Below are 23,451 nucleotides of genomic sequence, written 5' to 3'. Positions count from 1 at the left end.
TGCAGGTATGTGATGGGGAAGAAGACAGTAATTCTTTCGGATCTAGTGCATTTTCGCCCTTTGTGGGTGCTCTTTCTTCAAAGATAAGCTGTATTCTTGAGAAACACTGTGTTAAGGTGATCTTCTGGCCCCCCATGAAGATTGCAGCTTTACGCCACTCTGTGAAGGACAATTCACAGCTTCGTAAAGCGAGTGTGTTTCAGATTCCTTGCGGAAATTGTGAGAAGTCGTACATAGGTCAAACAGCAAGCACTGTTCATGAGAAATGTGTGGAGAATTGAAGATACACATGCTTATTACAGCCAGACAAGTCAGCTGTGGCCAAGCATTGTATTGATACAGGGCATTCTATGAATTGCAGTAATTTGAAGATTTTAACTTCACCTCTTCCTTTTGAGTTGTTGGGGTAATTAAACTGCAGAGAAGTCATCATGGTGTCACCGCCACTGATCATACATCGATAAGTGAATTGAATGTCTGTATGCTTTCGCCACAGGCGACCCATGTGTAAGCATATTTCTTTGCCGCTGACCAGCATCTGTGACCCGCATGTGCAGTACCGCATATAAGGCCATGGAGCATATAAGGCTGCACTTGGCTTCTTGTCATCAGTCTTGTGACTCACTCTGAGGATGGCTGGACGATACATGGCAGAAATATCAGTGGAGGAAATTTTATTTGCATGGCTGTATGCCTGAAAGTTAATGGACTATTCATTACACTGCGAGAAGTTGGAATTGCACAACTCTAGTATTATAATTAATCAGACCCAGAAGGCTTACTCTTGATGTCTTTTTTATTTACACACCAGATTGTACCCACCAAAACTTGGGAGCAGCAAAAGTTGTGACAAGCAATGTGCACATGCTCTCCACTTGGTTGGCTGCTTGCTTGCTTTCTTCACTGTTACATCTCATCATCCAGTCTTCGCTCAGCAAAAACTGGAAGTCTTGGCTCAAACAGTACTTTAGATCCTAACAAAACAGCAGCAAGTACCCTGTTGTTCAACATGAGTGAGTTGTGTAGACGGCAGCTGTGTGAACCAAGTGTACTGTTGCCCAATAAACCTTGTTAGCAATAGATGTCTGTTCCATTGTAGTTGTTTCCGCATGATGCTGTTTGGGCCAAATGAGTCAGTGACAACAATGTGCATACACGGAAGTCATGAGATACCTCCTAATATCATGCCAGACCTCCTTTTGCCTAGCATAGTGCAACAACTCGACATGGCAGGGACTCAACTGTTCATTTGATACTAGTCTTGAACTGTGACAGAAGCCCAAACAACAGGGGACTGATGTACTAGGACATGTATTAAAAGCTCTGAAATATTGCATTGATAATGGCTAGTTACTAGGCAAAATCTAGATTTGCTTTAATAAAGTCTGAAAGGAAATGACGACTGATTGCAGTGCTCCAACATTTTGAAGTTCATTGAGTGCATTACACATTCCTAAAGTATGGTAACTTTGTGTACCTCTTCCAGTTAATTCTTAAACAGTCTTTTTTTGGGGAGGAGGCGGGTGGTTGAATTTTGCACTACCACCACCACCACCCCTCCCTCCCCCCCTCCCTCCCTCTCTCTCTCCCTCCCTCCCTCCCTCCCTCCCTTTGCCGGTGCTCTTGGTCATTGCCTATCTCACCAACCCCTTCCTACTGCCCTGATACACGGTGGTAAATTTCCTCTCTAAAGTATAACTCCATTGTGAAACTTTTTTTCTGTACATTATTCTAATTTCCAGCCACCACATACTGCTGTGTTATACATTAAATACATATATGTAAACAGTCCACCTCTGTCAACAGGTAATGAACTGTAAACAGTGGTAAATTCTACTTTGAACACATAACAGACAACTATACGTTGTTTTCCAGGGTAAGGACACCAATGCTGGTATGGCAGGCAGTTCTTTGTCCTAAAACATATGCTGCTTTAACACGCATGCCTCAGATGCGTTGCTCATGGAAGCTCAAAGCATTCAGTTTAGGATGTTTTTTCATTGTAGGTGTCATCTTTTGTGACAGATTATACAACAGCAAGTGGAGTAAAACCTGTAGCATCACAAGCCATTCATATAACCATATAGACACCAGAACCCTGAAGAATTTACAACATTTAAGTGGCTTTATTTATTTATTTATTTACATTTGTTTGCATGGAGTTATCAATATGATGACTTTTGCAAAAATCACATTCGTGGGTCTTACTATTACAAGTAATAATTACAATTTAAACTTAAATTTATCCATATTATATGGATGTTATTTGAGGTCTGTAACTGTACTCTAAGATTTTTATTAAATAATTACAAAGATTAATAAATAAAACTAGAACTTAAATGTAGGCAAACTATTAGAAACAGAGAGTGGAGGGGGTTAATGTTTTGACATGCTTTTAAAGATTTAGATTGTGCAAATTAATGTTTCAAGACTCACAGTCAAACAGAAACATCAAATATCATCGTCTAGCTAAGAGTAAAATTGTGAAAGCTGTGCTTAATTTATTAGAAGATATGTATATAAACATGTTAAATATGAGATAGTTCTGGAATAGGTAAGTATTACATTTACTTTACGTTTACTGAAAATGCACTGCAGTAGTCGTTTCCAAGGAGCTACTTCCTTTTTGTTTCTTTTCTGGCCTGCAGCCAAATTATTCATATAGAAAAACATCGTTTTCTGACAAATATGAGAGGATAGTGGTTGCAGAGTACTAGAAAAAAATATTTGTTTTTTCTTCACATTTGTGAAAACTTGATAGGAGGCAGCTGATTATTAGTACTAGTGGGTTACGGAACAACTACAGCTGATTGCCTGATTCTCCTATCTGATATTAACCAACACAACATCAATAAAAATGACAAAATTGTCTTTGTGAAAGAATATATTCCAAATTACATCTAATTTATGTGACAGAGTGAATGAACTGCGGTGTTCTGTCCATCTTATACCACATGTGAGTTATTAACAGGCTTTTACTTGAATCCAAGTAGAACAATGATGAGGAAAAGGTACCTCTCATGAAATTCAAAAGCATGAATACCATATAGTTTTCAAGATAAAGGGTAGATTGATTGTTTGAGAACAGAACAGCACTGATAAAATGAATTCACTGTAAGTGAAAAAGTGTGTGTGGCGTAATATTGTGGAAACAAATAACATTTTACATTTTAATTTTGCATTCTTTGAATTACAATTTTTTTAAATGGCTGTTGTGTTAATTTGTGACTTTAGATATTTATCTGTACATAAACTGCACCTATTAATGAGTTAGCAAAACTGTAGCAACCTGAACACGCATCACAATCTATAGTAAAAAGAAGGTGCAAAAAGACAACAATGATTAGATAAACACATGCACACACACACTTTACCATTTCAGAATATACAAAACTTATTAAGAAATGCAAGATATTGTCTACAAGAACAAATAATGGAAAAATGGGTTTGTGTGTTAATTATCTTGGAAATTACAATATAGAAGTGTTGTGGTTCAGGTTTAAACTACTGACAAATACTTGTCAAAAAATGATATCAAGAAAACATAATATTAAAAAATGTTAAAAAAAAAAAACAGGTCTTTGCATTCTAACTACAAAAGAGATTATGGAGACTGCCTTATGAAACATAAAGGGCAACCTGTACATCCATGAGAGTTGTGAACACCCTGCCACAGATCAAAAATCTCTATCAAACCTAACACACTATCTTGCACAAATAGAGGACATCAAACGAAAAAGCTCTCTCTCTCTCTCTCTCTCTCTCTCTCTCTCTCTCTCTCTCTCTCTCCCCCCCCCCCTCTCCCCCCCCCCCTCCCTCTGTGTGTGTGTGTGTGTGTGTGTGTGTGTGTGTGTGTGTGTGTGTGTGTGTGTGTGTAGTAGGAAATCCTGTGAAATTTTTCTAAATGTTTTATCTGAAAATTACCTTAAGTAGGTAATCAGAGAACCAGCTCATGAAAATAATATATAGGTCTCCTTCTTACTGACTGGCCAAACTTTTTGACTCAGAACAGGCCATTATAGCACCACTGAATATGACTGTAAAGAAAAATATGAAGAAAGGTAGGCTGATATTTCTGCTTAGCAAGAAGCACAAAAAAAGTTTTCAGATGGAAATTTTATCTGCAATACTGACAATGTTAAGCGTCAATGGCCAGGGTTCAGGAATATTGTGCTGCACATTTTAGACAGGTATGTACCGAACAAAGTTGTGGTGGATGGGAAAGACCTTCATGTTAGAAAGCAAGCAAAAAGAGCTTCCCTGCAAGTGTAAATGTAACCAAAGCCTTGCAGAAAACAAAAACTGAACAAAGACAAAAGTGGAATAAGGAGATCCATGCATGAAGTCTTCAGTCAGTTTGAAAGTAAAATTTTGTCTACTGACATAACAGCAAATCCCAAAAAGTTTTAGTCTTGCCTTAAATCAGTAAACAGATTCAAATGACCTGTTCAAACACTCTGTGATCACAATGAAGTCAAACCATAGGGTGACATAGAGAATGCCGAAATACCAAATGCATTTTTCCAAACTTTTTCACTGAGAAAGAGCACACTGTAGTTCCTATTTAAAATGTCACATGAATGTTAAGATGATAAATTTTGATATAAGGGACCACAAGATAGAAAAGCAACAAAAATCACCTGAGAGAAATGGGCCATGAACTTCACCTGACATAAATATGGTTCTACAGAGAGTAAGCGGAGAACTTGCTCCTCTTATAGCAGCAGTGTACAATAGGTTGCTGGACTGAAGCATTTCCACTGATTGGAAAAAAGTGCAGGTCATTCCTGTTTTCAATAAGGATCATTGAATAGATGCACAAAACCTTATGCTTGTATCTCTGGTATCGGTCTCTTGTAGAATGTTGGAATGACTTTTATGCTCTTGTATAACGAAATTTCTGGAGATCAAAAACATCATATGTAGAAATATATGTGTTGTGAAAGCAAAGACTCATTGAAACTCAGCACATCTGTTTATCCACAAGACTCAGAATGCAGTAGGTACCTGTGCATGGGTTGATGCCACGTTCGTTGACTTGCGGAATGCATTCAAAACAGTTCCACACTGACACCCAGCGAACAATATATCCTTGTATGAAATATCACACCAGTTGTGTGACTGAATTGAAGAGTTTCTAGCAGACGGAACTTAGCTTGTCATTCTCAGCAGGGAGAAATCTTTAGATGTAGAAGTAAATTCAGTTGTACCCCAAGGGAATGTTATAAGACCATTAATTTGCATAACATATATGACCTAGCAGGAAATGTTTAAAGTTCCATGGGGATTTTTGAGGATGATTCTGTTGTATACATAGAAATTGCAATGTTAGAAACTGTAGCAAAATGCAGGAAGACCGGCAGAGGATCAGTAATTGGTGCAGATATTGACAATTGACCACCAACATAAACAGATGTAATGTACTGTGCATAAATGGGGAGGAAGACAAACTATTGTATTATTGCATGACTGCAAAATAATTACTGGAAGTAGTGGTCAAATCCATAAAATACGTGGGAGTGTCGGTTCCAAGAGATTTAAAGTGGAACAACTACATAAAATTAATTGCAGGTAAGGTAGATGCCAGAGTCAGGTTTACTGGAAGAATCCTTAGGAAATGTAGTGCACCCACAAAGGAGATAGCTTACAAAACTCTCATTTGACCAGTACTTGAATAGTGCTAATTAGTCAGTGATGCATACCAGATAGGATTGACAGAAAAAAACAGAGAAGATCCAAAGAAGAGAAAGTCATTTCATTACAGATTCATTTAGTAAGTGTGAAGGAGTTACAGAGATGGTCAGCCAATTCTAGTGGCAGAACTGTAAGAGGAGGTGTTGTGCTTTACAGTTTGGTTTTAAAATTCTGTGAACGTGCTTTTCAAGAATAGTCAAACAATATTTTGCTTCCTCATACATATATCCCATAAAAGACCATGAAGGTAAGATCAGAGAGCTTTGAGCTCACAAAGAGCGTTACTAGCAATTGTTCTTCCCACAAACCATTAGCAACAGGAAAAAGGGGAAATGACAGTAGTATATGGCGTGCTCTCTGCCACACACTGTAAAGTGTCTTGTGGAGTACAGATGTAGATGTAGGTATGAATGTAGATGCCGACATTAAAGTAGAAGAACCATACTGCATCACTATTGTATGATGGATGCACAAATCTTAAGTTGATGGAAAAAAAGGAAGACTGTCGGTACTGAAAATCGATTGAAACAACACAAAATAAGTAATACACCCAGCTATAACAGAATTCTAATCTACATATGTACTCTGTAAACCACCTTGAAGTACGTGCCAGAGGATATTTCCCTTTGCACTAAATATTAGGATTTATTCTTATTTCATTGATGTATGGAACACTGGAACAATGACTGCTTAAATGTGACTATGTGCTTAGTAATTAGTCTAATTTTGTCATTATGCTCCTTATAGGACCAGTATGTAGGATGTTGTGGTATTTTCTAATATTCCTCACTTTATAATGGTTCTTTAAAGTTTGTAATTAGAATTTTTCAGAATAATTTGCAACAGTCTTCAGGCAGCTGCTAATTCGAGTTGTTCAGCATTTTAGTGATTGTCTCCTGTAAGCCAACCAGACTGTCGTCATTTGTATAAATTCCTCTTAAGTTTTAAGTTGATTACAGCATGACATGAAGACAGTGCTCCTATTGTAGTCATATTTCACAGAAACAGAAAGCAGTCATAAATAGCTGGCAAGAAGGTGCAGACTGCACACATTTATAAGATGCATAAGAGAGCACATGCACAAAATTGTTCAATCAAAATATTTTGCAAACAATGAACATAAGAGAACAACCTGATTTTCTATTTGTAGATTTCTGAAAGGTGTATTTAAATTGCTTTTCTGAACCTAATCCATATTCCAGTAATTTTTTTTGCTGTTGTTCAGGACCATTAGAGACCATGTCAAGTCACTACAAGGCGTTCCTGGAAGCCTTTTTTGCATTCTTTCTCTGGCCACCTGCCTTCTCCATTCTGTCCAGCCACTGTTGCTAATTTTGAAGCCCTTAAAGTTACTGATCAGTGATCTGTACTGATGTGAAGCTTGAGCCCTTCACAGCTTATTCATTTTCTCATTCTCAGATGATGACCTCTAACATACTATTGAAGGATAATACCCACTGTTTTAGAGTCAACTCAAAATTCTATCAAGATGTGAAACAATACCGAGTCCCAGGCTTACTTAAAATTGACAAAGACAACTACCAGATCCTTCGAGATGCAGATTTCCAGTACTCTTTTCAGGCTTCAAGTCTGTGTGATGCACGATCTCCCTCTCTTGAATTCACCTTGCTATTGACCAAATTTGTGATCTGCTTCCTAAACCAACCTGAACTGCAGTGCTTTGTAGAGTACCATGTAAGTTTGAGGTATGGCGGAGATATTATGATAATTGTTGAGCTCCATTCTGCCACTCTCTTTTTGTATAGAGGGTGAATCAGTGCTGTTTCCCATTCACCAGGTATTATTCCATAATTCCCAGATCTTTTCCGTCTCTTGACTTAGAGCATTAACCTACTTACTTTTTTAACATTTCCACTGTGATCGAGTCTTCCCGAGAGGCTTTGTTGTTGTCAGTATTGTGACAGTCTTTTGCAGTTTCTGGGGAGGAGTCAAATTGTTGTTTACTTGCAGTAGAATTATTCCTGGCCATTTTTCCCTGAGTTCTTCACAGTTAAGCAATGTTGGAAAGTACTTTATTATGATCTCTCAGTTTTTTTTAATTGTTCGTTGCCAGATTACCACTCTCTTGAAGTTCAAACTATGTGGTTGACAGCCGTTTACATGCTGCTCAAATGTCCCCTAAAAGTTTCTGCAAGTGTTTCTTTTGAATTATAATTCAAAGCTCTTGATCTCTTTTGTGTCTTTGGCTCTTTTGGCTTTACAGATGGTTTTTGCTGTCAGCTTCTGCACTTCTTTGTACTCAGAGGGCTTATTTTGTATTGTTTTGTCAGAAAATCATGTCCTATAGGCCATTGCTCTTTGGCTGACTGCCTTATCACAGTCCTCAGTACACCATGCATGTTTACACCACCACTGTAAGAATGCTACTTCATTCACACACTGATAAAGGAAAAATAGCTAATTTGCAAGAGCTGTTACACCACAGAAAAACAAGAGATCTGGCAGGGCACCCAAAAAGGTATGGCAAATACTGTGAATGAAGTATGTGCCATTTTTTTGTGTCCTGCCAAATCTCTTGTTTTTCTGTGCTGTAACAGCTCTCGTAAATTAGCTACTTTTGCTTTAACAATGTAGGAAATGACAGATTGCTACTTACTGTAACAAAGAAACGTCAAGTTGCAGGCAGGCACAGTTAAAAGACACATAGCCTTTGGCCACAACCTTTGTCAGTAAAAGAGGCGCACACACACACACACACACACACACACACACACACACACACCAAGTACCAAATAGGTACACATTGTGTCAGGGAAGAAGATATAATTACTGTTTTATATGGTCATATTCAAAGGAAGTCAGTAATACGTGCTTCCTGTCACAATATAAAATGTTACGGAATGCATTCCCAGAATTCACAAAAACTACGGAGACAAACTCCTCCTCCATAGTTATACTAAGCAAGTTAGCTACACAGCTCTGACCTTTATGCCACAGACAAACAGCACATTAGCGACCATAGATTTATGTAAACATGTGATGGCACACCTGTTGATAAATCACATCTGCGGAAACAAGCCTAGCTGAACAAACAGTTTCACTCAGTATTTTACAAGAATTTTTCAGCATTTTGTGTCATAGTCCCCGAATAATTTACATACTGTTCACATGATAATAGATTCTTATAAGATAACTTTTGTCTGCATATGGTAATGTCTTGATTTAGATGTGCTTAGCACCACATATAGTAATGTCTTGATTTAGATGTGCTTAGCACCACACCTCATAAATCCGTGTTTTTACCTAAATAACCTTTGTATTGATAACTGGTATGAGTGAATTTTGAGTGTTGGTAATGTGCCATGAAATGTGTTGCTGTGTGACATTGCACTCAGATCAGTTAACATCGCACTTCTTCAGTTTAAAAAAGAGCTCTTGTAGTGCCTGTAGTCATATCTAAAATTCTTTTTTCTTATACAAGACAATCTGCATCATATTTTCCAATGCTGCAGTGAAAAACATTGCTTGTCCTTGAAATGTGGTAATACTGGACATAGCTGGTTTTCACAAAATATATGCTCGAGTGTGAACCTGGTTGTCTTCTAGTACCAGACAGCCATCCCCCTTTCCCAAATTTTACTTTTACTGTAGTTAACTCTGCACACTTTTCTATATAGTTTGCAGCAGACCATATAATGTTACATATGATTTAATTTCTAGATCTACTTACACGCTCTAAAAGACACTGCATAGTGCATGGCACAAGGTGCAGCATAACATTATTATTGATTTTCTTTCTGCTCTCTTCAGATATTGATACAGGGAAAAATGACTGTCTATGTACCTTAATCCCTCTTATCTTGTTTTCATAATCCCTGTGCAAGATATATATTGGTGGCAGCACAATTTCTGCACAGTCTTGACCTGTTATGATTCGAGCAGAATGTGCCTGAATTTGCAACTTCTATTGTTTTGCCTACTTGATAAGGTCTCCAAACACTGGAATAATACTGTAGAACTGATCACACTAGTGTTTTGTATGCAGTTTCCTTTTCAAACGATTTGCATTTTCCCAGAATCCTTCCAACAAATCCAATCTTCCATTTGTCTTTCCAAATACTGATTTTACTTGATTGTCCCATTTCATGTTGTATTTTAGCATTGCCTCCAAATACTTGTTTGATGTGATGTGCTCAAGATGTTGACCACTAATTTTGTAATCAGGTGCTATTGAGTTCTTTCTCCCTGTTACAGGCATTGTTGTACATTTATTCACATTTAAATACTGTAATTCATAACACTAAATTGTCCAATGAATCTACTTCCCTGTCCAGAACAACATTGTCAGCAATCTTACAGTGCTATCGATTTTGTCTGAGAAACTGTCAATTTGTATCTGATAAATTGTCAATTTGTATCTGATAAATTGTCCGTTTATATTGAAAACTTTGTGGTCCTGTTACACTTCTTCAGGGTCCATCCAAAGTTAATTTCATTTCTGTGGAACATTTGCCACCCAGTGTAACATTTTTTTTTTTTTTTTTTTTCCCCTGTCAAATGTTCCCCATGTCATTCACATATTTACAAAGCCACTCCACATGAATGTATGTTGGTTAACAATAGTCTTTGTGGTAGAGTGTTGAACACCTTTAAGAAGTCTAGGAACATGGAGCCCACCTTTTCACTTCTTGTCTGCAAGATGTCTTGTATTAATACAGCAAACTTGGTTTCAAACATTTTTTTTCTCAGTCCATGGAGATTATTCTGGAGAAATTTATTTGCCTTCATAGTTTTCGACTTAAGAATACGTTCTCAGTCCTTTTATATGCAGGAATGACCTGCACTTTTTCTGGTCACACGGAAATTTACTATGTATTGATGTGTTGATACTCCACATCCATAGTTTTCAGATCTTCCAGCATTTGATATTATTTATATCCCTAAAGTAACCTGTGCTTCACTTGTCTGTGAGTCAGGTTTCATGGACGTGTCCTTCTAGTGATGTTTCCAGTTTTGATCACTGTTAACTTGGTTCCTCTGTTGAAGTCAGTGAATGTGTTAGTGCTCTACAAGCATGACTACAGCTATACTATGCAAACCACTGTGAAGTTCAGGGCAGAGGGTATGTCCCAGTTATTAGGATTTTTTCCATTCCAGTCACAAATGGAGCATGGGAAGAGTAATAGCTTAATTGCCTTTATACAGACTGTAATAATCTGATCTTGTCATCATAATCCCTATGGGAATGATATGTAGGGGAGTGCAACATAGGCCTAGTTCCATCATTTGAAGTTAGTTCTAGAAACTTTCTAAGTAGGTTTTAAATGGATAGTTTGCATTGAAATTTAAGTGTCTGCTGATTCATTTCTTTCAACATTTTTGTTACACTCTCCCACAGGTTGAACAATCCTGTGGCCATATGTGCTCCCCGTTGTGGTGTCCTTTCAGTATCCCCTGCACACACTTGAGCACTGTTACATGAGTATTTTGTGTGCATTTTCCGAATATTCTACCAGTGAACCAGAGTCTGTCACATCTTTCCCTATGACTGAGACTTTGCGATCATTCCATTTCATATCCCTATAAATTATTACAAGCATGTACCTAGATGATTTGACTGATTTTAGCTGTGATCTATCAATATTGTAATCATAGGATGCTGATTTTTTTCCTTTTGTGGGGTGCACAAGTTTAGATTTTTGGACATTTAAAGCAAGTTACCAATCATTGCACCACTTTGATATCTTGTGGAGATCTGACTGAATTCTGATAGAGGTTCTTTCAGACTGTACTTCATTATGGATAATAGCATAATCTGCAAAAAAGTCTGAAGTTGCTAATAATATTGACTGCAATGTCATTAATGTACAACATGAACAGTAAGGGTACCAATACACTTCCCTGGGACACACCTGAAGTTACGTCTACATCTATCAATGACTCTCCATCCAAGAGAACTTGCTGCATCCTCCCTACCAAAAAATCATCAGTCCAGTCACAAATTTCACTTGATACCTGAGACAATCATACTTTGATAATGATTTTGTAGTGAGTCAAATGCTTTTCAAAAATTGATGAGTACTGCGTCTACCTGACTGCCTTCATCTATGGCTTTCAGTATGTCCATGCTGGTTGACATGGAGGAGGTCATTCTGTTAGAGACACCACATTACTTTTGAGCTCAGAATATGTTATAAAATTCTGCATCAAATGGATGTCAAGGGTAGTGGAGGGTAGTTTTGCAGACCACTTCTGCTACCATTCCTGTAGAAGGGGATTTGTTCAATCATTGGGCACCACAGTTTTTTGTTCAAGTAGCCTACAGCATATCATAATTAAGAGCCTTTATGTATGAACAGAATTTCTTTGGATTTTGTGAAAGATATTCAACAATATTTTGTACATTAGTCATTGGAGGCTTAATACCATGCTTTCTTGACAGCTTAACATGTTTTATTCAGCATCTCTCTATCGTTTTATTGCTGATTATGAAGTAGTCTCTGTTTCTTTAGAAGTTTACTTACAGTGACTGTATACCCAGAAGGGTTCCTCCCAATGTGAACTGTTCTACTGGATATAAATGTATCCAATGCATGGTCAGCTATGCTTTTAAACTTAAGGCATAGTTCCTGTACGTGCTCCTGCCTGAGCTACAAGTTTCAAGCTCCTCATTGAGATATAACACTACTGATTCTTTACCTAGTTTACTGAACAGATAAATCTTCCTGCTTGTTTGAGTTGCCCATTGCAGTTTGTTAGTCATTGTTTGCTACAACTCCCTCACGCTGACTGATCCTGCTTTCAATGTGAACATCCTCATAGAGGTCAAGTCTATTTATTGCCATTAGATCGAATATATTTCCATTGCGAATGGTTTACCAGACCTTTCTGGAAATTTTTCAGAGAAGGCATTTAGTAATGTTGCATAGGACGTCTTGTCGTATGCATAACTAACAAAACTGTAATCATCCCCGTTAATTGTTGGGTGATTTAAGTCTCTTCTGGTGATCACTGTACAGGGTGTTACAAAAAGCTACTGCCAAACTTTCAGGAAACATTCCTCACACACAAAGAAAGAAAATATGTTATGTGGACATGTGTCTGGAAATGGTTACTTTCCATGTTAGAGCTCATTTTATTACTTCTCTTCAAATCACATTAATCAAGGAATGGAAACACACAGCAACAGAATGTACCAGTGTGACTTCAAACACTTTGTTACAGGAAATGTTCAAAATGTCCTCCGTTAGCGAGGATACGTGCATCCACCCTCTGTCGCATGGAATCCCTGATGCGCTGATGCAGCCCTGGAGAATGGTGTATTGTATCACAGCCGTCCACAATACGAGCACAAAGAGTCTCTACATTTGATACCAGGCTTGCGTAGACAAGAGCTTTCAAATGCCCCCATAAATGAAAGTCAAGAGGGTTGAGGTCAGGAGAGCGTGGAGGCCATGGAATTAGTCCGCCTCTACCAATCCATCGGTCACCGAATCTGTTGTTGAGAAGCGTATGAACACTTTGACTGAAATTTGCAGGAGCTCCATCGTGCATGAACCACATGTTGTGTTGTACTTTTAAAGGCACATGTTGTAGCAGCACAGATAGAGTATCCGTATGAAATCATGATAACATGCTCCATTGAGTGTAGGTGGAAGAAACTAAAATGAGCTCTAACATGGAAATTAAGCATTTCCGGACACATGTCCACATAACATCTTTTCTTTATTTGTGTGTGAGGAATGTTTCCTGAAAGTTTGGCCGTACCTTTTTGTAACACCCTGTATAATTGGGGGCCTTACAAACTACTGATCTGAGGTATCTCTAAAGTTTTCAGTTACATCAGGTGAATCTAGTGGTCAATGGAAGGATCTAACAATAATTTTGATCTCACATGTAACTGTATTTCAGAAGATTTGAGTTTTTATCTACTGCAACAAGTATGCCACCTCCATTTCTTATTATACTCTCCTTTTAATATATACTTAAATTTCGCCCAGAAAAATGACTGCTGTCAACTTTGGGTTTTAACCAGCTTTCTGTGTCTAGTGGTATGTGAGCTTCAGTGATTTTTACAAATGCTTTACACTTTGCTGTGAATGCTTTGGCAGTTAACTACAATTTTAGTACTCTCACCTGTGAGGGGAGAGGTGGGGTGTGTCATTTACTTGGTTCTTCCAAAGTACGTCCAAAGATTACTTGCACTATTTCTTAGCACAATACCTGTGTGGTCCATACTCCACAACACATTTTTCTACATATCTTGTCAGATGTTGAAATAACTTTAGATAATTTTCAGTTTGCTTTGGTAGTAACAATGTGCTTGTTAATTATAGAATGATTTTTTATTTACTTGCACCACGTCGACTAGTGGAAATAAGATTACTATGATCCAACATAGTGTTTCTTAAAGGATCTTGTCTGATAACACCTCTATATGTCTAAACATTACTATTGTTTGTTACACTTTATGCTGCTCTTATATAGTTACCATTGCAGTCGGCAGATTGAATATATCTCCCTCTTCGTCCTGCACACATACCATCTTGTATCTAGATTTCCATAACACACTATTCTGGCTCAATAATGCAATTTATTTTGAGGTTAATGACTTAATGATTTGGGCCCCAATCCCTTGTTCTCATTAGGCTCATTCTTAGGATCTTATATGACCTGCCCCTGTCTCAATATTAAGCTGTGTGTTTTCTGTCCTAGTCTGCATTGACAGAACACTGTTTGTGGTCACTTCAATTGTCAGTGATTCAGTGACTGCTGGAACAAATAAGTGTTTCCTGTGGTCAATGATGATGGCATGCATGAAGTGAATGGCTAGATAGAAGCAAAGTGCAGAGCATAACAAAAGTCATCCTAAGCTTCTACAAACAGTTCAGGGAGCAGTCTGAATAAAAAAAAGTGAACACAGGCAAGGTCAATCACTCTATTAATCAATGGCACATATCAAAAGCTTAAATGAAATAGCGAGATTGAAAGACAAGTGTGGGGCTGTGATATTTACTAACACTCTTTGATTAGTGGACAGACCCACATGACTTGCCTTTTATTATGGCAGTGCTCTCCATGGGATGAGCTGCAGTCATGGCATGAAGTCTGGGTATCTCGGACCTTTCCTCCATATCAATTTTCGGGCTGGGCAATGAATCCAAACCACTGGTGGATACTAAAGTAGGTTCCATTGTAATAAAATGAGGGACTTTTAGAGAACAGCTGTTTTATTTATAACACAATGGTACAGTTACCCAGCCAAAATTTACGCTCTTGGCATGGTTACACAACCCAGGATACCCAGCCAGAACTGCAACCAGAAACACAATAAACTTGTAATTTTATATTTGTCATAAATCTATTTTTACAAAATTGCCAGTATTTCTATTATCTTCATCATCACAAATTTAAATTCATTGTTGAATTTGACATTCCATGCATTACAATCTCCAACAATACACAAACATGCTGATTCTATTTTTTTTGATGTGATTCACAAGCTTTCCATTGAGTTGTTACCTCACTCTTTTTTTATTGCTTTTAATCTAGTATAGAACTTTGTTGGTCTGCTTATGATACATTCACTTGACTATGTGTTTTGTCCATTTTCCTTTCACTCCATTTCATTCTTGTCATGGACATGGGCTGTCTTTAACTGCTCTAAATGCAAAAAACATTAACTGGTTCTAAGATTTCATTGTTAACATATATATGTGCACCTTATTTATACATTATTTTAGTTGTTCTATAGCTGGTTTTCAAGGCTTCCATTTTAAGTTGTTCCATTTGTTACAGAAGTGAATCTGCAATAGAGACAAACAGTACATCATCAGCAAAACAAAGTTTGTTCAGATATGTTTGAGTAACACATTTTATTCATCCTTTTCCAAAACCGAGCTTCGGAAAACCTCTTTGAAAACTCTGGAGGAGGAGGCAGCTTTGGTGATATGTAACTTTCTTGTCTGACTCCTTGTGTGGTTCTGTTTTCCAAACTTTAGTATTGGCATTTATATTTTTTTACTAACGTAGATTCAATAAGTTTCTTGTTTCTCAAGTGATGTACATTTATGACTCCCTCCATAATAAATTTGTTTTTTCTAGCTGTAAGTCTGTTTTAGTTTTGTCTCATATCACAGTCTTTGATCATTCACTATCTGATAATGGTTTACGGCTGTTACATGCTGGACAATTTCTTTACAATACTTTGATTAGTGATGCTATTCTGCAAAAAAGTGTATTACAGTCAATAGTCTTGAGCTTAGTCATATAAAAAATGTCTGAAATCTCTTTCTGATACTGTAAAATGTCTGTGTCCAAGTTAACAGTGGATTTCTGATGAGTTTTTAATCATGTCATCAAATAGCTCTAGGGAGTAAGAGAACTGGAACATGGGCTGCAGTCACCCTAGAAGTACCACTAAGGCTTTGCTTTTAGCCAGGATGTATCTATATCTACCTACATATTCCACAAGCTGCTATACAGAGTGGCATTTTCTTTTTTGTTGGTATGGTTCACCAATCATGTCTTCACGTTCCCATTAATTGATGTCTAAACAAACACTAGCTCCAGTGAGGTGACACAATCATTAAGGATTGGACTTACTTTTGGGAAAATCATAGTTAAAATTTCCATTTGATGATTGTTATTCAAATTTTCTGTGATTCTCCTAAATAAGTTCAAGTGAATCGCTATGAAAAGGCTATGGGTAATTCCTACTCAGATTCTACTGTAACAGAGTTAGTGGTTTGTGTTAGTGGTTTTTGTTTACATTGTCACTATTGTTGCATTGAACTCTAACCCCCTGATTAAGATCTTGTAATTTGTTTTACAAATAGACTTCAAACCTCATTCTGCATTAAACATTAAAGCTGCTAGATAAAAAGTGATGTAAACATCATGTATCACTTACCTTGCCAGCACCACACTACTCTCCACAGAAGCTAAAATTGCATGTGGTGCACCAGCTCAACATCCATAACAGCAGCATCTAAATCTTCATATTCAATGTATTTGTACTCTGTAATCTCATTTTGTCTTTGGTGTTTTTTGTTTACATGAAGGTGGCATGACACGCAAGTTTTAACAAAATTTTGCATAAAGCAAATATTCGGGTTACAAAAAAATATGATTTCTGATTTATTGGTGTGTCTTTTCTTAAAGATAAGGGCCTTGTTCTCCATGGTTAATAAAGTTTACTTAAAATAGCTTTACATGTTGTGTATTTCATTGAAGTTATTAAACTTTTATTGGGAAATATCTTTTATTTTCAGGAGTATTGAAGAGTGCACTCATCTGCAGCCCAGAACAGTCATTTTGGAAAGAGGTCCAGATGGTTTGGGATTCAGCATAGTTGGAGGACACTGCAGCCCACATGGAAACTTACCAATTTATGTGAAGACAGTGTTTGAAAAGGGTGCGGCAGCCCGAGGAGGACAGCTGCGGCGTGGAGACCAGATCCTGGCTGTGGATGGACTGAGCCTAGAGGGGCTGACACATCAGCAAGCTGTTGCCGTGCTTAAACAGGCCCATGGGAATGTCACTCTTACAATACAGTCATGATGTGTAATTTCGAGTGCAGTTGGTGACTTTTCAGTGCTCTATTAGTAATAGAACATTTGAACATCAAATATCATCATATCTGAGCCTTATTTCACATAAATAAATTCTTCTGGCTGTGTTATTTTACTGTTAAATTCTTAAATATCTCATACCTTTTTTACCTCAAAAACTTTATTGTGATGCCTTTGGCTTGAAGATTAGTATATTATGATTTTTGCTAGTGAGAGACATTTCGTAGGGAACTGATCACTATTAGATTTGAAAAGTGAGTGTGAGAAAAGTGTATAGTGTTTCTACGAAAACTGAATAACCTACGCTGAACTTAGCTTGTAGGTCCAACAGACTTTTTGTGCTTCTTGAGAAGGGAGGTAAGTCTGTGATCTGTACTCAATCCAATCCTTTTTCTCTCATGTTTCTGAAGCTGTGTGAGGTATGATGCTTTTGTGTACAGAACATAGTGACCCTCTGATTAATGTGGACATCTTTAGATTGAGTAGAAAAGAGACTGGATGCAACTTTCTACCATACAGCATGTATCAAATCTCTCTACAGTTTTATGTACATGAGTTACATTGTCCATTGCTTTGATGCAACTGTTTTAAAGTGGCTGGCTGTAGGAATATGTGAATCACTGAAGGTAAGTGTAAAAGATATTTTTGTACTGTGGCAAAGTGAATTCTATAATTTTATTTTTTTCAGCTATGCACCTTTATAAATAGTGGTCATTGTGTTCAGCAGCACTAGTGTAAATACAAAAACTGTGAAATATAACTGGAACTTAATATATTATAGTATCCTAAAGCACAAACATGTGTTAAATCTGCAGCTAGTTTGTACACAGTGAAGTTTATAAACTGCAGCTGGCTTCCATCGTAAACTCAAACTAATGAGATAATGCAGTGGAAACTGGAAGTGAGATATTTTGGTTGTTGTTGCTGGTCCTTGGCAGGGTTTGATTGGGACCACTGTTTTACTGTGTGATTTTCAATAGTTGTCTATGTTGGTCATTTAAAACACCGAAAACTATTTTTGTGTCCTGAGTGAGTGTAGCTTCTGGATACTAAACAATGTGCAGCATAATGGAAAAACTGACTTGTTAGCTAGAATCTTCAAATTGATACTTACTGATAGCATGCAATCCATTTTGGGGCAGTATTACTTTATAAATGTGACAAAAGATCACAGTAAAATATTTTAGATTCAGGATCTGCAACAATTGATGTTGGTAACATAGTGCAATTAATTGATTTGTCTGGAAAGCTGCAGAAGTTGTGTTGATAACATGGCCTCCCCCACCACACAAAGTGTCATGGCGTTCGAAGAAATGATCTTAAATGTTTCTGAAGTATTTCAGTATACACAAATGGATATGTTATTTTAATATTTCAAAACTGTTGTACCTTTTGAAATATGTATATTTGATACATGTTTATGAAGGATTGGATTGTTTTCAGTAATTTTATTAAATCACATTAATTATGATAAAACAAAAATAGAGCTATGTGAGTTAAAAATGATGCTCATGATTCATGTTTTTGGCAGTTTTGTTAATCTGTGGAATGTTGTGCTGAATGTTAAGTCTATTGTTGTAAATATATAAATTGGTTTTGTGTGCTGTTGACGGAATCTGTTATATTTGATGATCGTGTTTTATCGTATTGGAGATATTGGCTTGATCAAAAATTTATGTCATGATTGCATGTGAACATTCGTATTGTGACTTCAGAATGTTTCAGTAATTTCATGTGTATGGCCTTAATCAGTGCTTATTTTTCTAGATATAATGTATAGTTCTGCGCATCCTTAGCTTTTGCATATAATATATAGTTTTTACATATATGATAAATGTTACTGAAATGAAGTAAGGAAGACACTTTCTAGAATCAGTTATGATGATAGCTGTTAAAAGTCACTAACAATACTTCTTAACTTGAAATTTCAGTTACTCTTGGATCTTTTACTTTACAGCAAGATTTTAACAATGAATAAACAGAATTTTTGGAATATTTGGCAGTAAATATTGTAATAAAAATATAGCAATTTATTTTTAGTTTGTTTCATTGTAATTATCTCATGTTTAAGATTGGTATATTTAAGAAATATAATTTTTTGCCTCTCATGTATCTGATAAAGGTATTAAAATAGTGTACTTTGCTTCAAGATATACCTAATTTATGCTGATGGCTAGCAGTATAAAAGTATAATGCAATAAAATATTGAAATGTACAGAGATGAGATGACTTGCACAGGTGTCTTATAGTTAATATTATACTAAGAACAAAATGAGCTTACTTTTTAACTGTCATCTGATGCAAGCACTATCTGTGGATAATAAACTGATTTTGCATACTAAATTAAGTATTCATATAAACTTCTGCAAAAAGCTCTATGAAGATCATCATTTCAGTGTCTTGAAAAAAATAATAACTTATCTGCCTGCTGCTGCTTACAGAAATATATTGCAGAATTCTGCTATAAATATAGGAAAGGTGCTGTGGAGAAAATCATAACTGATTTTATTACACAAATGAGAAACATATGGATATGTTGTAGGTATTATTATGTTTGTAAGATCAAAGGAATAGCATTCTTCCTTCTATAAAATTATGAGCACAGAAAGCTTTATCATGTCAAAGTGAGTGAGTGAGTGACATGTATTATCTGTTTTGGCTTTAAAACTGTTTTGAATTTTAATTTATATTAACATTTTTGGCAAACATACATACAGAGTACCACAACAAGTACTAAAATGCGAACTTCACTAGAAACCCTTAAATATGACAGGTATATTGGTTTAGTTGCAAAGGGGCAATGAGGGCAGAAATGTGTGAAGACAGTAAAATGTGGTGTAATGATGCTGCAAAACAATTTCACTAATGTTGCTCATGGAGAATACTATCTACAAAACTACATCACTCTTGTCTGAACTACTTTCAGAAGCTGTCATTCTTGCCATGCCCTAAACAATTGGGACATTGTGCAGTGGTTTGGTTTTCAGAATCGGGTTACAGTTTCTGTGCATAGTATGTTCAATGCCAAAATGTTGTATGTATTGTTTTTTTAAGAAAAAAATAGGTTGGTTGAAGGTGAACAAATCTTTTGTGATATTAAAGCTTAAAATCATCAGTAGTATATTTGTCAAGAATAATGTTTTATCATGAAATGTATGAAACTTATGATGTTGTTTAACTATCTTAAATATAGAAACCAATGACATGATTAAATATTGTATCAGAGTGTTTGGTTAAAAGGCAAATAACCAAAATTCTTGAAAAATTTTGCGCTTGCTCAGTCACGTGTTCAGACATAAGAACAGACATTTTTGTTTTACCAGATCAACATATTCCATTTCCTCTTACTGATAAGTATCGACTAATTTCAAAAGACAATATTATAATACAAATTAGTTTTCAGGGCTTTGGGTCATATATTGCATTAGAAAATTGTGATGTATCCTGCATTTTGCTTTTTTTAACTTTTATGCAGGAGTCAGTATTCATATTACATGTATGTGTTATATATATTGTGTCAGTTTTATAATAATGATGGTAACCAAAAATATCACCTTCATTTATAAAAGAAAAGAGATACAATTCACTGATAGAATGTGACAGATTACTGAATAAATGCTATTGTTTAAAATTATTTGGTGGAAGAATGCTAAGGCCACTGCATTAGTTTGTTCTTTATTGGAAGTGAAGCCACTAGACAGTCATTTTTTTCCAGAAAAATGAAATTTTAATAGTGTTAAATATGCTGTTAGATGTAGGTGAAAATATATTGTTCAGGAATTGAATGTTGTCGATATACGATGAACTGTATCTCTCTAGCATAAGGACTTCATTCATATTAACTATGTTAATAAGAAGAAAGAGAAACCATATAAAAGACATGTCAGTATAAACAAGTGTCAAGAATACTGTTGTCATCACTTCAGAACTAGAAATATTTTCCAGAATGTGAAGTATTTTAGAGTTCTATAGAAATAATATGAATTTTATTTAAAAGAAGTTGTTTATTTTTCATCCTATCCTTCAAAGATCCTGTTGGTCTAACCTTTTTTTGTATTTGTATCAGTGCTACATTTTTTTTTTTTTCACAAACATGAAAAGATATAAATAAACTGTTGTGTTCTAGTCACAGCAATTGCCAATAATATTTGGGGCACAGCACAGTTATGTGTGTGATTCTTTGCTGAAGTCTTCCAATGTGAAGGGATCTGGAACTAGATCTGATTTCACATCATGATTAACATCTCATGTGAGTGGCTTATTACATGAAATAGACCTTTGGCTGCATTCATGAAGAAGTGAGGATTTAGGTAGTAGCAAAGTGGAGGAAAATTTTGGTTAATGTTAGTCAGTTACTCATTACAATTCTATTTCTTCTTATAGCAAATCCAATTGATTGTTTCACATTGTCTCTTGAAAATATGTTTCTGATGGTAGTTCAAGTAAATATGCTTTCTATTCTACTTCCCTTCTTTGTCTTCGTTTTTTATTTTCAGTTGCTCCATGATGAGGCTATGTCTGTTATCCTCACTCTGATCCCTCTTTCATCTGGTCAAGGATTTGGTCGAGGTAGTTTATGTCCAGCAGTATTCATGGCATTTTGCTGTTATTCTCTTGTCAGTCTTCCTTTTACCACGAAGTGAGTTGGAGCATGCTAGATTCACATTTGATGTGGTGGTGGTGATGAAGATGATGATGATGATGTCTGGATTTTGGGGCCCTAAACTGCATGATTATCAGCACACGTACAAAGTCCCAGTTTTTACATAATCCAATTTTTACGCAATCCAATCTGGCCACTGTCATGGATGATGATGGTGATGATGATGATGATGATGATGATGATGATGATGAAGTGATGAGGACAACACAAACACCCCGCCCCCGGGCAGAGAAAATCTCCAACCCAGCCCACAATCGAACCCGGACCCCATGATCCAGAGGCAGCAATGCTAGCCACTAGACCACAAGCTGCAAACAACTTGCATTTGAGAGTTTGATAGTTCAAATTCATGTTTGGCCAGCCAGAAATAGGTTTTCTTTGATTTCTGTAAATCACTTTATACAAATACTGGGATGGTTCATGTGAAGGAGCACGGCCAAATTCCTTCCCCATCCATGAAACATTCTGATCGTGAGCTAATGACCTTGACATTAATGAGATGTTAAAACCCAGTCTTCTTTACTTCCTTTCTTCCCTTTATCACAAGCCATACTAAGTTTTTTGCATACCTATAACAGAGCAGATGACTGTCAGTCATATTTTTTGTGAATATTGTTATTCTAGTTATGTTATAATATTGCCTGAAAACTTTACTAGTAATGCGATTATGAACTGCCAGCGTCCATTGAAGTATCTTTGTAAGTACTTCTTTGTCTCCAGTCAGCATTCTGCACCGTACTGTGAGTTATATGTGGAATCTGAGTTAGTCTTGCATTTATTCCTTACAGAATACATGGTTTGTTATATCGGGTTTGAGGCATCTGAAAGAAGTCATTGTTAAATAGAAGCAATGAAATACTGCTGTTTTTTTACACACATGCCATTTATATGAATGACACTGAGATTGTTTGGTATGTTGTTGACTATTCCGAATCTGAATTTGCAGCTAATGTGAGTTACGTCACCATGTGACAGCAGCAGTCCTGAGGAGTGCTTAAGGTTATAGCCTCTTCAGATTTTTCTTGACATTATCCATAATGAAGATGGAACACACAGCAACAGCACAGATCCCTTTTGATCACTTACAGAATCTGAGATTGTGGTATTCTGTCAGCTTCTGTTTTCACAGGGCTCACTAATTGAACCATGTACCACAGGGTTAAAACCCTTTTTAAGATCCAACAAGACAAGCTGTAACTATGTTTATTTGTTGCCACAGGATCACTGAACTACAAAATAGTGTTTGTTGCCCATAGATACTTTTTTGTAGCCACACTCTGTGATATTTACACTGACAACAATGCAGATTTGCCTTTACTAGAGTACTTGAAAACATTTGCAATATGTAGTAAACTTGTACAAGAAAATTGTTGAGACACTTCGTGCAGCAGCATTTTTCTTTTCTTTTGAGGATGGTTCTGTTATGTGGCTAGCCAAAAATTCCTTGTTTTCCTCCTCTGTTAACATAATGAAAAAATTAAATACCCTGATTGCTGAGTTTCAGTAATCTAATCCATTTGCATTCACTTTATCTTTCAAAGTGGAGTGTGGAATGTCAGA

The 23,451-nt window shown here is 36.4% G+C and overlaps 1 protein-coding gene across 5 annotated transcripts in view; it reads left to right on the top strand.

Moving 5' to 3' along the window:
- Window positions 1-21,221, top strand: part of LOC126365733 (multiple PDZ domain protein) — a 2,074,088-nt gene extending 2,052,867 nt beyond the window's left edge. For 4 of the 5 annotated variants that reach the window (XM_050008182.1, XM_050008180.1, XM_050008184.1 and 1 more), the window contains one exon: window positions 16,929-21,221. In XM_050008182.1, coding sequence (XP_049864139.1) covers window positions 16,929-17,217 — 289 coding nt within the window. In that variant the 3' untranslated portion in view covers window positions 17,218-21,221. The remainder of the gene's footprint in view (window positions 1-16,928) is intronic. The other variant, XM_050008185.1, reaches the window with a different exon arrangement.
- Window positions 21,222-23,451: the final 2,230 nt, after the last annotated feature.

This window comes from Schistocerca gregaria, chromosome 4, assembly GCF_023897955.1.
Source record: "Schistocerca gregaria isolate iqSchGreg1 chromosome 4, iqSchGreg1.2, whole genome shotgun sequence".
Taxonomy (NCBI): domain Eukaryota; kingdom Metazoa; phylum Arthropoda; class Insecta; order Orthoptera; family Acrididae; genus Schistocerca; species Schistocerca gregaria.
Note: the sequence above shows the minus strand (reverse complement) of the source record. Positions and strands in the feature narration are given on the sequence as shown.